Below are 17,283 nucleotides of genomic sequence, written 5' to 3' on the forward strand. Positions count from 1 at the left end.
CGTTCTCTCCACTCTCTCAGCCAGTTTAAGTGCAGCTCAGGCCTCCTGCCATGTTCTGTTTGTGTTCCCCTCCGTTTGTATTGGTTCAAAAGCTCACTGCACTTCCCTGACACCACCTGCACCGGGCAAAGACAGTTAGTCAACATGGAGCAGAAGTCTTTCCTCCTGTTATATCCAACGTGGGACAGAAGAAACATCCCCACATGTTGGTGAAAATCCTCCAGAGCATCCCACAATAAATAACGCCAGCTCAGCAGCAGATGTGGCACGGGGAAGCCTCTTTTCCACGCCTCTTAACCAAATACAGCCGGCCGCAGCCAGAGTTTTGCAGCGTGCATCAGAGCCCCTGTAAAAGGAGCGGCAGAGAGACAGAGAGGCAGAGAGAGAGCGAGAGAGAGAGAGAGAGGGAGAACTAGAGAGAGAGAGAGAGAGAACGGGAACAAGAGACGGAGCATGTGCGGCAGAATGCACAAGCTGCTCTCCTGCCTTTAGTGGTTTAACTCACGATGACAGTATTATGTGCCCATTCATCTTCTAAGTATTATGCTCTTACTCTGTCCCTCTCTTTCCCTCAGTCTATCTCCGTCACTCCCTCACTCTCTCCTGCTATCTCTGGCTATCGGATGCCCCGCTTAGCTTTAAGTGCGTTAGTAATTGACAGCCATGTTAGATGACAGATTGACCACTATTGGGGCTCTGGCCTCTCTAACCGTGACTCTGGCCCTCTGCCACGCCATTGTCGTTACTCCCTCTTGGCTATTGATCTGTGCTGGGTGAGGTGCCTCAGGCCTGGGTGTCCCGACCAAAAAACTCTCTCCACATGTGATACTCCCCCCTCTCCCTGTCTGTGCCCCTGCCACCAGCCTGTAGCCAGCTGTCGAGGCAGAGGACGATTAGATTAATGCTCCTGCTCCATGCTTTTGTGTCCGATGCCATGGAGCTTTGTGTGGGTGCTCAAGTCGTGGCCCAAAATCGTAAAAAGGGTGCAAGTGCGTGTCTTTTTTGCCGATCATTGGAATTTATGGAGTGTATCTCATGGATGGTCGTAAAAAAAGACTAAGACATCAGAGGTGTGCAGAAGTACTGATGGTGGAAGCGAGCAGATGCTAATTAGGTGAATAATTGGATTCCAGCGTTCTGTCCAAGTGGCGGTGCAAGGCTGAAGAAGCTGAAGCCTCGGTTGCCTTTTAAAAAAAAGGAGAGCCCCATCTGGACTTGATAGCCTATTCCCAAGTGGGGCATACGAACTTCTGCTACAAATATTGTGCACTGATGATAGACATAGCCCACGGCAAGGGGACTGATCAAGCAAAGCAAATGGACTTCCAATTGTGGAGCCAGAAGGCATGAGGGAAGGTGGAGAGGAGGGAGGGACGCTGTCTGGTCTTGAGTGAGTGAAATAACCGGAGCAGGACAGGGGGAGGGAGAGAAAACACGGCCCCCGGGGGACCCAAGACCCGTCGTTCTCCCCCTGCTATAACCTGCACCACCACTCCCCAACAGCACGGGCTCATTCTCACTCCGCTAGCAGGGGTCCCCTCGCCTTTTATGTGGCTCCTTGTTCTCCTCGGAGCTTTTATGACCGTTTGAACTGTGCATTAGGCTAATTTGTTGTCCTTCACAGCATTACTGCTCCTTCTCTCTGTCTTTTTGTTCTGTTCTGGACTTCCACTTGATGTTGAACCTTTCTGCGGAGAATGCAGAAGTAAAAAGAAAATACAAAAAAGAAAGAAATTCCCCCGCAGGCCGTGAAATATCAAACAAAACAACAAAGGGAGAGAACGTTTCTGAGAGCGGGGTGAAAAACATGGTAAAAATCTGCTGTGTGTTTGTGATTTCTGGAAGCAGAGATTGAGGAACTGCACAAATAATTAGTGGATCCTGATAATCCTGGGAGCTCGGGAGGTGTTTGTTTCTCTTTATTAGCCACAGTCCTGGGTGCCTAGCTGACTGACAGGGCAAAACACTGCACAACATCTTATTTTTTTCCGTGCTTTCATCCATACGTTACCCTTCTAGTCCCCCCCGCACCGCCAGCCCCATTTCCCTGATCTGTTCCCCCCCGCCCTGAAAGCTGGTTCACGTTTGTCACGGTGTGGGAGGGCCCTCCTGATGGGGCCAATGACCAGAGGATGAAAGGAACTCCCTGTGTTTGTCTCTGGGAACAAAGGTGTAATTACGCCCCCATTTAGGAACAGTAAATTTATCTCTCCCCTTCGTTTTCACTGAATCCGAGGGGATAGTTTTCTGGCTGCAGGAGGATCACTGTGGTGATAAGTGAAGAAGCTGTTTAAAGCAATGGTGGTAACAGATGAATGTCCCAGGCAGCGTTTGGAGAGACTGTGTATGGACAGAAAGGAGTAATAAAGCCCAGGGGTCGTATTTGTAATGGTTGTTAGAGCTGTTATGACACAGATGTTTCTTTAATACACTATTTGTAATAAAACCTGTAAAACTCAAGCACCTAAGTCCACAACTCCCCAGAACATATTGTTAGAAACACATGATTCTATATTACATTATTAACATACACAATAAAATGGATATATACTAAACTCCTCAAGTAATTGCATACTAATTGCAATCAGGATTTTGGCTTTCACAATTAATTCGATTTAAGTTGATGTAATTTTTATATGTGTCAATTCTCTGAGTAATCACAGGCAATTGCTCAGAAAACTTCCTGATTACCTGTTCAGGTTCTTTACAAACCGGTTGTGGCTGCGCAGGCAAAACAGATCCTACTTCAATGGCACCCTGCATTTTCTTTTCATTTCAATATTTTCAATTTTAAAGCAACTTTTAGGTATAGATTTAAAGGGTGTAAAGTTTAACTTAATTATTCTCAGAGATTGTTCAAATGGGATTTGTGCAGGGTTTTAAAAAGTCTGAAATTGTATCATCTGAATCTTAAGCCTTAAACAATATTAAATACATTCAAATAGAATGGACAAAGTCTTAAATCAATAAGAGTTTTTTTTTGTGGCCGGTATACATTTATCTTAAGTTAATGGGAATTGTGATGTTTCCTTCATAGGTCTTTCATTTCATTCATATCAGCTTAAAAAACATCTTTAAATTAACGTTAACTTAACCTGCAGAAACCCTGTGAATGATTATAATAGTTATGATTTCAAGAATAAGCTAAATAGTTCTCTGTAAGCTGCTCCTCCTGCTGTTCCCTGGCCTGACATGACGGTGCAGGTGGATGGTCACTCATGAAGTCATGCCCCTCATGTTATGTGTATCATTAAGCCATTAGATGCTATCATCTCCTGTGAAAGAGTTCCTTTCCCTGGTGGACCGTCATTAGACAGAGTGTAAAGAGGGACATACATATTTATTGAGGCCGAGGTGACTCACTGTGACCTCAACAGTCCTTTCCAGAATGTATTTCTGTCTCACTGTATTTCCCTTCACCCTTCAGTAGCTCGCGCACAACAGCCGCTTGTCTTCCCCACGCTGTGCGAGCTCGGGCGCCTTTGGAAGCAGGTTCTGTCCGTCCCTCGCCCTTTTCCGCCCTCCCCCACGTCATTCATCGTGGCCTGATCCAATCACTGATAACAAAGGAAGAGGAGAAAGATAAGGTCACTGCTGGGAGCTCCCTCAGGCCTCCCTCTGTTCACCACCTCACCGAGCTGTTTCACAAAAGACTAATCTTTGTTTTCCCCCTAACAATGTGTTGTTTCATGTCCGTCACTGCTCCGCGCTCTAATGAGCTTTTAATAATATAAGTTGATGACTCACACTTCCATTATGCTTGTCTTTTTAAAGGTGGTACTTTTACAACAACATCGGGATTGTATCCAGGAAACAACTCCCTGACGAACTCCACCGGCTTCAACAGCACACAACAGGTAGCTGTGAACTTCTCCCCCTCTGTTCCACTTCTCTGATCTGGCATCAGTTTATATAAGTTTGAATTGCAGACTCCTCTCTTCCCCGGCCTGGAAGCCTTTATGAAACATGCACACTCAATATGTTACATTTCATCCGTGACACATTCGAATCATAAATCACTCGGGATGTCGGAGGCTTTATATGCAGAATCACCTATTGTGCCTTCTTCCCACACATATGTATTATGCCACAGAGGAAAAGAGCAGAGAAAAAAGAAAAAGATAGATCATGGTCCAGATGTAGGACAGAACAGACATGTGTTTGCATTTACGTTTTGGAATCTGCCCTGTAAAGTAGCAACACCGGCGCAGGGCATATCTCACATTACTCTGCCAAGTCTCCTGCTTCTGCACCTCAACTCAGCTACCCTTTGTCTCCCTTTGCCTGAAATCCTCCATCACCAACACTGTGTGCCTATCTTTGCTCTCATCTCTCTGCACCAGTGACAGCCACAACAAGAGGGTTGTCCATGTGTCTGCCTGTTCTCATGAATGTGATATCTCAGCAACACCCGGAGGAATTTCCTCCAAGTTGGCACAAAACCTAGACTTAAAGTTGAATTGAATAGGTTTTGGGGGTTAAAGGTCAAGGTCGCTGTGACCTGACGTCTGCCCAGTCCCTGTGAACGCGAATTATCAATTACATCTGGAGGGAATTTAATTATGTCTGGAACAAATGTCTGCTTGGACTCCAAGATAAACTGATTAGAATGTGTTGGTCAAAGCGCAAGTTCACTCTGACTTAGAAACATACATGATTTTGGCCATAACCCAATTATTAATATTCTAATTATTTAAAAGAAATACACCTAAAACCTTTTTAATGAATTCCTTCAAGGTCTTAAATACAGGTTGTCTGTCTATTTGTCCCATTGATGATTAAAATATACTGGTCAAAACTCAGTCAATACACTTAATCCTTTTTTTAAAGCAAGGTAGTGATTCTACCTCTCCTCTTACCTTATCTTTGTCCTAATGTAACCCACCACTTCTCTTTTCCTCCCTTTCTCCTCAGGAATACTCGAGTTATCCAGCCTTTGGCCAGGGCCAGTATGCTCAGTATTACAACAGTTCCCCCTACACTTCACCCTACATGACAAGTAACAACACTAGTCCCAGCACACCCTCCACCACCACCACCTATACCCTCCAGGAGCCGCCCACTGGCATCACTAGCCAGGCGCTCACGGACAACTCTGTCGGCATCCCCGACAACTCTGCAGGTAAGGAACAAACCAGGTCTTCACTAAAATATCTTAACTCAGAGGCAAAGACAATGCATAAAGAAGAAATGGTTTCATCATATAAAAGTCAGACTGAAATCAGATGAAGAATTTAGAATAATGCATCATCTAGCTCTATAGTATGGATTGTTTCTTTACAAGTCACTCAAACATTCATGATTGATTTTAAATTGTCATCAATCAACACCAAGTACACAGCACTTTAACTGAGCAGAGTTTCAGACTCACACATCCAATTTAAATGCATTACATCTTTGCTTTTTCTCGTTGACATGTACTCTGTTACCTCTGGTTTCTTCAATCATTACGGAGCACAATGGGTTTTATAATATGCTCTGCGACTGATTTATGATGTTACCTGTCAATCTGCCTAATCCCTAAATAATGTCCCAGGAAGCTGTCCGCCCTGCATCAAGACAAATAGTCACTCAAACATTTTATGCTAAAAGCAAAACAATCGCTCATCTTTGATTCGCTCTTTTCAATGCTCTCCTCCTTCCTTCTTTCCTTCCTTCCAGGAGAGTACAGTACCATCCACAGTCCATCAACCCCCATTAAAGATTCAGAATCGGATCGATTGCGCCGGGCCTCGGATGGAAAGTCACGTGGCCGGGGGAGAAGGAACAACAACCCATCACCGCCGCCCGACTCCGACCTTGAGGTAGAGTGAGCCCGCTACCTCGGCGACAGACTGCCTCGCCCTGTCTGAGGCACGCGGACACTAATCCACTTACTATATGGCTGCCACACCAGCTTTAACACTTGATGGGCATCAGTACTTAAATATTTGATTCCTTAACAATCTCTGCATTACTAATGCATTGTGGAATATACGACATCGCTAAATCTTATATAAAGTTCTCACGTATACCTCATGATTACATAATGAAGCATGTGAATAATTGAATCATCATTGAAGTGAATAATATATATTTTATAGTCATCAAAGATCGGACTGTAGCCGAGCCTAACAATGGTTACGTCTGCACCATTAAACACTTTGATAGCAACCATATGTCAAAATAAACTGGTAATTCAGGAGGCTCTTCATTAATATGATATGAATTTGAACAAGGTTAATAGCGCCCATTACAGCGCTGACATCATGGCATGTTAACATATCTAGTTAATTAGTTTGTCACTATTGATTACTCTAATGTAAAGGGCAGAGGCTGGAAAGCGTGCGGTGGGCCGAGGGGAGGAGTGTTGTGGTGACCGACCCAAGCAAATGGATCCCGGTCCCAGTGGCACACGAATACACGCTCCTGGCCTATTGACCAGGAGGATCACCTTGCAGTCCTACAGAGTGCACCATTGATTTTGCCTCTTTTCTCTCTGTTTTCCTCTGTTTCTTTTCCTCCGCCTCCATCCCTCCAGCGAGTTTTCATCTGGGACCTGGATGAAACAATCATCGTTTTCCATTCCTTGCTCACGGGGTCCTACGCCAACAGATATGGACGGGTGAGTGACATCAGACTGTGGCAGTAGCAGTTCATGTTATCAGCAAAATACATAAATATTAAAAGGAAGAGAAAATAAGAGGATCACAACTGTGGGGGGGAAATAGCCATTTGGAGGAGGATAGATTTCACTGTGCCAGTGTATAGATAATTATTTCTTTTTTTTAAACGGGTCCAATAAGGCTTGGCAAGTATTTGACTGCTCTCTGCAGCTGTTGGAGCTATGCGTGGCTGGTCGGGGCTCGGCTGGAGGGGCTCACAACAGTTGCACCCAGGATGTCTATTGACACATCTTAAGTGTTCCTTTCTCCTTCAGAAATGCCACATTGTTAGTTTAATTAAGTGCTTCTCAATCCATCGCTTTCAGGAAGGGGTCTCCCCTGAGACCCTGGCAGGAGAGGGGAGCCCACCAAATGTAATTTAGACAAACTCCCTATACACACACACACACACACACACATATATATATATATATATATTGTGTGTGTGTTTAATTGGAGGGTCCTTCCCTGACCCATGTCACTGGGTATGCTCATTAAACAAAGTTTGCTTCTCCAGGCTTTGCTATTTGTTGTTACATGTAAATTGCTTCTCTAAATTTAAACTTTCAAAACAAACAATTCGGGAAATACAGCAGAATCTTATTCTCATGGTTTGGTTGAGGTCATAAGTTCTATACAGCTCACTAAGTGCTCTGATTTTCCCATTTCGATTTAGCCAACGAGTAAAAAAAAAAAACACCCTGTAGAATCTCGCTATCAATTCAACACAAATTCTGGTTTAAAAATTATAAATTAAACTAGATAATATTCGATTTTTGCCTAAATGTAGCATTTCTAATCAGCACCAGTTGTTTTGTCTGTGCCTGTGACTGGTTGAGAAGCTGAAAATTATATATTGCTCCTCATATGTCAGAGAGCTTAGTGTCTGCGGCCCATGCTCTGCGCCTTTGTTCTGGTATGAGGGGTGTTTGATGGGGGCAGTGTTTTGTTTTTGGGGTGAAAGAGGGCTGCCCCGCGACCCTCCACTGTTTATTTACTTTATTCTCAGCCCTGCATACTGGGTAAAGAGAGAGCTCAGGCTTAGGGGGCTGCGGCCCGGTGACGAGGGACTCTTCAACCACACACACATGCATACGAACACACACACACACACTTGCATACACAGGGTCTCCAGTGTGCTCCTCTGAAACAGGAAACACTCCTGACTCCATAAGGGCTCATTCCATCAGAGCTCAGCTATAGGATGTGACAGCCGCTGGAGTCCCTCTCACTTCGCTTTCTCTTTTGTTCCCTGTTTTTCCTCCTCTGCTGCAGATTTCAGTCGCTTTTTTAGCCAAAGTTTTTCCTCCTCTCCTGCCACCACTATCCCAACAAAGCGATGTAAGACATGCTTACTCACAGAGACCACAGAGCGCGCCACCTCAAAGCCTATCAGAAACCCAGATCTGTAAACTACCAATGCGTAAAGACCAACTTTCCCCCCACTTCCACCCGTTCAGCGCCACCCTCCACCACCTCTCCCTCTTCCCCTCCCTCCTGTCTGTCAGTCATGCCATCCCTATCTCAGCGGCATAAACAAAAAAGTTACTAAATATTTTTCCCTCCTTGCTGCTCCCGAGCTCACTATAAATAGACGTGTATCTGAGTGAGTGCACATCAACACTTTCTCTCTCTCACTGTGACCTCCCGCCCTCCCTCCTTCCCTCCCTCCCTCGCTCTCTCTCTCTCTCTCTCTCTCTCTCTCTCTCTCTCTTTCCCTCATACACACATAAACACACTGCTGTTCTTATCAGCCCTTTTAATTGGCATCAAGGCAGCTCACCCCCATAAAGCTGATGGCTGAGGCCAGCTGTACCGATATTGGGCTGGATAGGGCAGGAGCTTAAAATGGGGTTGGGGCGGTGGGGGTGTTATTGGTAGGGAGGTACTTGGCGCCCCCGCGGATGTCACTGACGTCTCGGGACAGGTGGTGCCGGAGCAATGACAGCAGCAGCACTTTGGCCTTCTGGCCTGCTTGTATTCTTAACTCCCTCACTGACTGATTGTTTAGATTTAATTGGAAAGGATTCACTCGGGCGGGAGAAGGCCGCCTTTTTCCCACCAAAGCTTCCCCGAGAGCTTCCAAAAGAGTTCGAGCGGAGGGAGCCGGCAGCCCGTGAATGTGGGCGGCTAATTATTTGTTATGAATTCTGACTGAAAGTTTGATTCGATCCGGGAGTTTAAGAGGCGCAAGGAAGCCTCCACAAGTGGGGGATTGTGCTCTACTTGTGTGGTTTGCCCTCTGTCATTTTAGTGAAAACATAAGCATTGTGGGGTGTGACAGCTAATCAGCAGAGAGCTCAGGTGAGTCTTCAGGTGGTTTAGCTCTGTAATCCCTGCTCCTGGTGCTGCCGGGCCCGTCTTTCAAAGTCTAGCATCGCGCAGCTGCAGAAAATCCTCCTCCACAGGCCGCCTATTGTCTGTCTTCATCCTTTGCTGAAGACAATCTGCTGATAAGAGATTTAAGATAAAAAATCAATTTGCATTTCTCTTCTGTTAAGTAATACATTTTCATATGTTCTTTGTTGTGTTGGCCTGAAAATAACTGAGTTTTCTAAGGAAATGTGTGAATTTCCATCAAAGACGTTTTGCCTGTTCATTATGTTTTTAAAGGGAAAAATCGCGCGCACACATTGTCACAGGCTCATTAACTATTTACAGTGTGGTTCAGTCCTCTCTGGGTGTCATTTTACAGACAGTGCGACCATATCAGCATCACAGCGCGTGTCACGTTACTGACAGAGACCAGGATTTGAGAAAACTAATTCCAGTTCTGCAAAATCAAAGGAAATATTACAGTGTTTATTTTATATTTCAATTGTTTAAAATGTAAATGTAGTGTTGCTGTTGATGATGTAAATGCATTTTAGCCTGAGAAATAAGCTACAGAGCAATCAAATGATGCATCAGCGCAAGTATGTGGCGATTTACGACAGGGCTTTGACCCCAGCTCTTCCCACTTGACCACCACTCCTGACAAGAGACATGTTTTTTACTGCGTTCATTCAAGTCTGCGGCATCTCTGATGACTATTTCGGTCCCTTTCAGAGAGTCGTAAACAGGGGTTCGAACTTTCAAGTCACAGCTAACGTCTTGTTAAATAGAAATAGACTGCAGAGGGAATATTGAGGGGAAAACAACTGAATTTATTTCAATTTATTTTCTTTTTTTCTATTTTTCAGGACCCACCGACCTCTGTATCGTTAGGCCTGAGGATGGAAGAAATGATCTTCAACTTGGCTGACACACACTTATTCTTTAACGACTTAGAGGTGGGTCTATATGTGTTTTGTGTTGTGTGTTTTTTTTTATTCTGCACAAATGCCTTCTTGTCACCTTTTGTGAATTGTGGTGGTTGAATGAGTTATACATCCAAACAGGAGGGTTCATTAAGATTTCAGTCAAATCAGCAACAGTTGTTTCATGCTGTGGAGCCTATCTCTCAGTTATCAGTCCCATGGTGGTGAAGTATTACCTCGGAGCCCAAGGGATACCATCAATTTTACATGTGCTGTCAGTCTCTGTCATTCCTGGGTGACCAGCCCTGCCCTCGCCTCCACCTCCTTCCCACTCCCATAGCGGCTAGCGCAATTTGTCAAGCTCTAGTGTTTCTGTGGCCACGCTGTCTGTGTGTCATGCTGTGTGCCTGGTGTCGCTGTCCACCTACACAACAGACCCGGTCGCACACAGCATGAAATCCCCTGCCGTCTACCCTCCCGCGCCTCTTTACCCCCCTGATTCATGTACGCCTAGTGTAAAATCTGCCCCTGGGGCACAGGAATAGAGGGGAGATGTGGGTGTGTATGTGTGTGTGTGTGCGTATGATGGAGTGTCTGGGGAGCAGAGGGTCAGGGATGTCTATAGGCTCAGACTGTCTCTACAGAGAAGTGGGAGCCCCATTTGTTTGTATAATACACCCACCACCCTCTGTCCAGATCTAGACGTGAAGCCCAGCTAGCTCTCCCTGCTCATCACAATAAAGCAATAAACAGAGCAATTCATCTTCATGATATTTAATTGTCAACACTTCCTCTGTCCAATTCTCTGTCTTATGATTTTCTAGAGTTTTTATTCCCTTGGTTTTTGTCCCTGCTTCTTCGTACCGGTCTCTTCTCTCCCAGTGAATCTGATCCCGCTGACCCAGCGCTTTTCCTCAGTGTCCTGTTTTGGGTTGACCTCACAGTAGAGGAAATGTTTTGTTTGATACTTAAGTGTGAAGAGATCTGTGGCCGGTCTGCCAAGTCTCATTACTCACCACCATGTTCGGCTTTGTTACATGAGGCAAACCCAGAGGAGGAGGAGGAGGAGGAGGAGGAAAAAACCCAGGGAGAGACACACAGAGAGAAAAGTTTCATACTCCCCAGACAGACGTGTGACTGAGATTCCAAACGCAGTCATCGTGATCAAAGTTAATTGTCTGCAATTGGCTGGTTAAATATTTCCTTATGCCCTCGCCATGTAGAATCCAGTCCTAGCTGCACTTTATTTAATAGACGTGCCCCAATCATTTGAAAAGAGAAATGGCAGTTTGAGACAACACTTAAATGTGGTTTTGCTCAACATCTGTCCTGTGTTTTGATTTCTTTTCATGTGTGATGAAACCGTTCACAGATGAATTGGCAGCTTGGACTGCTTGCAAAATTATATATAAAAAAAAAAAAGTAGCACATCTATTTTCTTCTGCTCTATCTCAGACACCAAATTATTGCAGTTTGCTATGACACCTAAAAGCCTTCCTGCATTATAGTTTTCAGACATGAAAACCAGTGAATGTCCACAAAATTTGGTCGTGGACATTCTCCGGATTTTGTCTTCCACATATGAAAAACGCAGCAGGAGTTAATTCTCAACGTCGGGGAAATGTCCGCAGCATCCAGGTGAAGTGTAGAGGGCATGACCTCTGCTGTGGAAATCTGGTGTTTTTCTATAATCACGAAAAAGCTCTAGAATGTTGTTGTCTTTCCAAGAAGACATTTCTGTCTGCGTCTTCTACGTGTGTATGTCCTCTTGCTCGCTTTGAACATTCAATGTCGAGAGCAACTGACTCGGACATTTGCGTTCTCACAAACAACCCTTCAGGAAAGTTTCAGGAAAGTTTCTGAAGTACAGTGCATGTCTGAAAACAGCTTAGTACCCAAGTGTCTCTGAATAGTGCGATGTAAAGACTTTACTCTCTGCAGACACTGCATTGATCGTCATTTACAGTGACACCAGGAGGGGGGTGACACTTTCTTGCAGGCGCACGGATCTCTCCTCTCTCGGCCCCGGTGCAAGCGTTAAGTGCCAGTTCGCAGCAACGCCTAACCAGTTGTGTTTCCTCTCGGCTGATTTACAGTCGTCCATCTAAGATAGGGCTAAATAGAGTCCAGCTATAAATACCGCAGCCAGCAGCAGTTATGTATTTAAGCATGTGCAGAAATGCATATGGTCCATCTAATTTAGTCAAAGCCATAAAGGGAGACCCCAGAGGCTGTGCAGAAACACAGGTGCAGAGTTAGTGGCCCAACAGTGTGTGTGTGTGTGTGTGTGTGTGTGTGTGAGTGGTCCATCTGAGTCTTAACACTGCTGTCCTGCCAGGCCCTGCACAGGAACATTAAATGTGGACTCTGCTTCCTTAAATTGTTGCAGTATGTGCAGTTCGACGTTTGCTTGTATTAATTAAAATGTTTGTTTTTATGAGCCGTTGTGTCGGTTTTAACTCATAAGAGTTGTTTACAGCCGCATAAACAGCACAATTAAGCATAATATTGAGCTGCAGCAAACACTCTAATGTCCTGTGTTGTGTGTGTGTCTGTGTGTGTGTGTGTGTGTGTGTGCGTGTGTGTCTGAGAGTGTGTGTGTGAATGGAGGCTGGGTCGTGTTGATAGAGCTGGTGAGTGACGATTCAGAGGAAAGTCATAAAAAGAAAGAGGGCATGCCGAAGGGGTCAACAGGGATCAGTTTCACCCTTACGTCTCCCTCTTTCTCTCTCTCTTTTTCTCTCTCTCTCCATCTCTCCGTCTCACTCCTCTAACCTTTTCCTGGATCAGTGCTCTCTCTCTTTTTTTTTCATTTTTTTTTTCACTCTTAGATAGTGGCTCTCAGAAATACTGCACCTCCCCCAAAAGATTTCCCCTCCCGACACACACACTGACACACACAAATCTCTCCATCGATCGTCCCAGCACAAACCATTTGCCGCTCAGCTCTCTAAAGGACGGGGGTGTAGGATTGTATGAGCCACACAATCTGTTTTTATCATCAAAAAACTCTCACGCTGAAGGAAGTATTAGGAAAGTAATTCATAGCAATGTGATCCCCACTGATCTGATCTCCACTGTATTCATTTTCCTTGCAGAAGAAGCTGTATACCAATAGCTCAGAGATAAACACATAATCTGAATAAATCTGATACAAAATCAATTTCTTATGTTGGTTAAATTAAAAGCAACATCACATTTGTTGAGTTATATCAGTCATTTCATAATTAACTGTTTTATTTTTAAAATTACACCCTTTAGTTTTCTTTTTCAAAATTATACAATTTATATGAGCATTTGCTGTTCATATATCTCATTTTGAAATATAGTCAGTTTGCTTTATTGGATGTCGTTTTTATGGGACAGCTGAAGGGTGGGGGTGGAGATAATTGATGGTCTAAAGTGATGTGTGTAATGAAGCCCACTGAGGCTGAGCTCACTGGGAAGACTGACAGCTCTGCTGAGACTCGGGGTGTGAGTTTACTGTAGGTGCGCCGCTGCGGCCCGAACCCTAACACGGAGCAGTATGTGGGAACCAGAGGCCTCTGTCTGGTCGGCCCGAGCCCCCTGTGTTCCCCTTCTCAGTGGGGTACGGGGGCTGCCGTCTCCCCCCTCCCTGGGTGAGAAAACAACCCTCCCTGTCTGGAGGATAAAGGGCATGGGGGCAAACCACTCACAGGGAGAGTGAGCGGGAGAGGTCTCTAAAGGTGGGAACATTTTAAATTAGTCCACCGATGCCTCCACGCTGTGTGCAACACTCTCTCTCTCACACACACTCTGTGCAGCAAAGTCTTCATTTACACACGTACCGGCCAACGCAGACCCACTTGTATGAAACTCACACACACATACCTGCAGAACAACCCTGTGACACGGTGAGCCCACTGCCTTTTATAGCTCCCAACCGGCACTCGCTGGTTTAAAACCTCCTCTGTCACTCTCACCCAGGGGCTGCTTGTTAATGAGAGATGCTGTGAAACGCACGGTTACCTTTTCCTAGTGGCTGAAATGGCCCTCCAGAGCCTCTTAGTGCCGAGCGGTTCTGTTGGTTTTATGTCCCACAGTAGAGGGTCAGATCCTGTACTCGCCATTCCGTGTGATTGGTGGGTTTATGGTGCGTTCCATGATAGTTGACATTTTGGGTGATTTTATTCCCAGTTAGAAGGAACTTAACGCTGACTGTATGTGCCAGTCATATATGGGAAGAAAATCTTCCACCATTATAACAGAACAGTAACCCGTCAAGATCTGTACTGGGGAAAGCTATAAAACCCGAGATTAAGAGTTCATGTTCCTTCAGTTTAAAATCTGCCTCGGAAACCAAATTGCAACAGGAAACTCTGCCATTTCCATACATGCTCTGTTTTGTCAGATGTTCTCCTTTAGGTCTGCACACATTGATGTGGGTATTTCCCAATTTGCCTGGCCACTGATTCAGCAGTTCTGTCACGTCCTCGACAGAACTCCATCAGGTCTCGAGGCGCGGCCGCCGCTGCGTTTTGGATAGACTACAGAGAGAACGTGGAGGTTTTAAAAGCCACTTTGCCAATCTTTGCTCCACCTCGCTCCCAGCCTCTACCCGCTATCCCAACACAGCCGCCTCGTGCACCAGTAAGGGTTGAGGGCGCACGGAAAGTATAACATTTCTGTCTGGTGACAAATGATGATATTTAAGATTTCTTGTCCCGATTTTAAATTGGAGACACGCGGCACCTGCCCAGCGTGGTTTGTGGAAGGAGAGAAGAGAAACAGTCCACTTGGCAGGAATGAACTGCTCCTCTATTGATTTTGATTTGCTGCAAAGGGGAAACTCCTGAGATGAGTGAGATTTTATATTATATTTAATGGTGCACTCCTTTGAGGTGTGGTTTGGAATTGCGTTTCCAAAAATAGGAAAATAATGAGAAGCAGCTCGTTTTTTGCTGCCTACCTGTGGAGAGCTTTCCACTCGCTGTAGCGGCACTTTGCAGACATTTTGTTTATAATCCAGTTCAGTGGGTTCTCGTGCTGCCTCTGGTTGACTTCTCAGAGCTGTGTGAATTCTCTGTAAACAAAACAGCATCTCTCTACCTGCGCTTTGTTTGGCGCCGCTGTTTGAATTCCGTGACTGTTCAAGCACAGATTGTGGATTGGAATGAAGTGGGTTCGAAGAACTCTTCCTTTGTTACCCACATCCTGTGTTCAACCCCCAGGTAATCACAGCCCCTCCTCTCCCGTCCCCCCCAACCCAGACAAGGGTGCCTGTGGTGGGAACAGAGAAGGAAGTTGCTGGGGGTCACAGACCAAGGAGAGGGGGGGGGGGGGTGACAGCCTTTGCCGTTGGAGTGGCAGTATTGAGAACCTGCGAACCATGGATGAGCCTTTTTCACATGGCATTAGCCTGCAGGGTCAGAAAGAATGCTGTGATGACGGCTGTTATCGCTCACGCCGGTTTTGACCACCCACCCCCACCCCAGCAGCTCACCTGAGAGAGAAGAACAGGGGGGGGGGCTTGTGTCTGAAGAGAGGACTCTGTCCGTACGGCAGTGACAGAGACCTCCACGGGAAACACAGGTCCAAAGGTTAGTTCCGATAGCGCGGCCCTTCCTGTGTTTTGGTAACATGCGTTGCTGAGTTTAGTTTTTTTTTTCTTCTATCTGGCTCTGAGTGCTGCAGTCACCACTCTGAGCTCTTTCCAGGGCTACAGGAAGACTCAGGCCGTCATTACTGATTGCTTAATGACAGATGCCAGGGGAACAAAGGGGGCTCTGATAACTTCCTCCCCAGTGAGAAGTTGTCTGCAGACTGGTGGCGAGACGGCGAAAGGAAGAGTGAATGATGCGGAGATGGACTCATCCTGAGGCAGAAGTCTCCTGGCCTCACATGCGCATTTTTGTCTATTCTCGTCTTTCCTGTGCAGATATATAAATAAATCTGTTTGGTTGCCGGATGAATTCAGATTGAAGAGAAAAGAATGTGTCACAGATGAATTTAACAGAAAGACAGTGTTTGCGTAAGGAGTAATTGCGATGGCTTCTGGTGGAGGGTCTTCACTCCTGAGTACAGTAGGAACATCTGGTGCGAGTTAGCGGTGATTGTAGGTTTTAGAGAGACCACTGTTTGCTTGGTGAGGGGAGAACAGGGGGGGGGGATCTGATGGAAAGGAGATGTTCAAACGGTTATAAGAAATTCCTTGATTCTCATTGCCCTCAGTGTGTCACCATCGTGAAGGCCTGTCATTGTATTGTAAATAAAAGCAGCCTGTTATTTGATATGTTAAGCTTTTCATTCAGTCAGTTACAGGAACTTAAAGCATTTGTGAATAAGTTTTATTAAGTCCTGGATGCCTACGAAACAGCCGTTTGACTTAGAGCCACAAAGAAAACATATAATAATGTTTTTTAGAACAGCTTTTAGAATGTTGTATGGTTTAAACCGTTTATTAGAATTCATTAGCTGATTTCGAGCATCGGCTTCTCTTCCGTCCGTATAAGACATTAAAAACTAGAATTTATAAACATGAATTATTCTATATCCTGGATCTGCCCCCTGATCCGGATCCGCAGCAGGATTTAATGGGTTTTCCTTCCACAACATTCAATGGAAATCAATTTAGTTGTTTTTGCATAATCCTGCAAACAAACCAACCAACTTATCATTGTTGGCGGAGATAATAAAAAACGTATTATTTAATTATTAGCCGACTATATTCATAGTCGTATAAACAGTACAATAAAAACATCTACACATGTAGAAAATGAATGCATATAGAATAACGTTTCTACATATTTAGAGTAATATGCAGGGGAGTCCTAAATCCATCTCTCTAACAATGGCGGCCTGCAGTTGACACCTTCAGCGAGTCCCATCAGTTAGTAAAATCCACCTCCCCATAACGATGCCTTCCAGCCACCACTTTGACTATATGGCTGTACTTAACGGACTTGAACCTGCCTGCACCGTCCGTGGCTGTGTGGTGTTTACGAGACCTTCAGAAGTGGCTCCTAATGAGTTTGTGTAAGGGTTACTGTACGACACTGCCCGCTGCCACCTCCTCCATTAGTTCTCCCCCCGTCCTCCCAGGGAGCCAGTGCAGAGGTTTACGCCAGCCCCAGCTGCGACCAGTAATTGTTGGAGTCTGTGCAGTTTTTCCAAAGCCGTCCCCCTCCGTCTTTACACACACACACACACACACACACACACTCTCACACACGCGGAGATGAACCTCTGTCTGGTTTGCATTGTAACATTGACAGAATCGCACAAAATGAAAAAGGGTACAAAACCCCGAAGAGCCTATTTTTCTTGGCCTCCTTGATTTTTAATACTTTGCAATTGTTGAGGTTTCGACGTGTTTATTAGCTCAGAGGATTTGGAAAAAGTCGATGAAAAATCATTCCTAAGCAGGCGTCAGTTGTAGT

General features: G+C 45.3%; 1 protein-coding gene across 4 annotated transcripts in view; it reads left to right on the forward strand.

Annotated features, from left to right (window-relative positions):
* Positions 1 to 17,283, forward strand: part of eya1 (EYA transcriptional coactivator and phosphatase 1) — a 64,873-nt gene that overhangs the window by 38,262 nt on the left and 9,328 nt on the right. For all 4 annotated transcript variants that reach the window (XM_062380097.1, XM_062380100.1, XM_062380098.1 and 1 more), the window contains 5 exons: positions 3,775 to 3,857; positions 4,915 to 5,122; positions 5,662 to 5,804; positions 6,521 to 6,604; positions 9,827 to 9,916. In XM_062380097.1, coding sequence (XP_062236081.1) covers positions 3,775 to 3,857; positions 4,915 to 5,122; positions 5,662 to 5,804; positions 6,521 to 6,604; positions 9,827 to 9,916 — 608 coding nt within the window. The remainder of the gene's footprint in view (positions 1 to 3,774; positions 3,858 to 4,914; positions 5,123 to 5,661; positions 5,805 to 6,520; positions 6,605 to 9,826; positions 9,917 to 17,283) is intronic.

The sequence above is a fragment of the Platichthys flesus genome, chromosome 21, assembly GCF_949316205.1.
Source record: "Platichthys flesus chromosome 21, fPlaFle2.1, whole genome shotgun sequence".
NCBI classification, from domain to species: Eukaryota; Metazoa; Chordata; class Actinopteri; order Pleuronectiformes; family Pleuronectidae; genus Platichthys; species Platichthys flesus.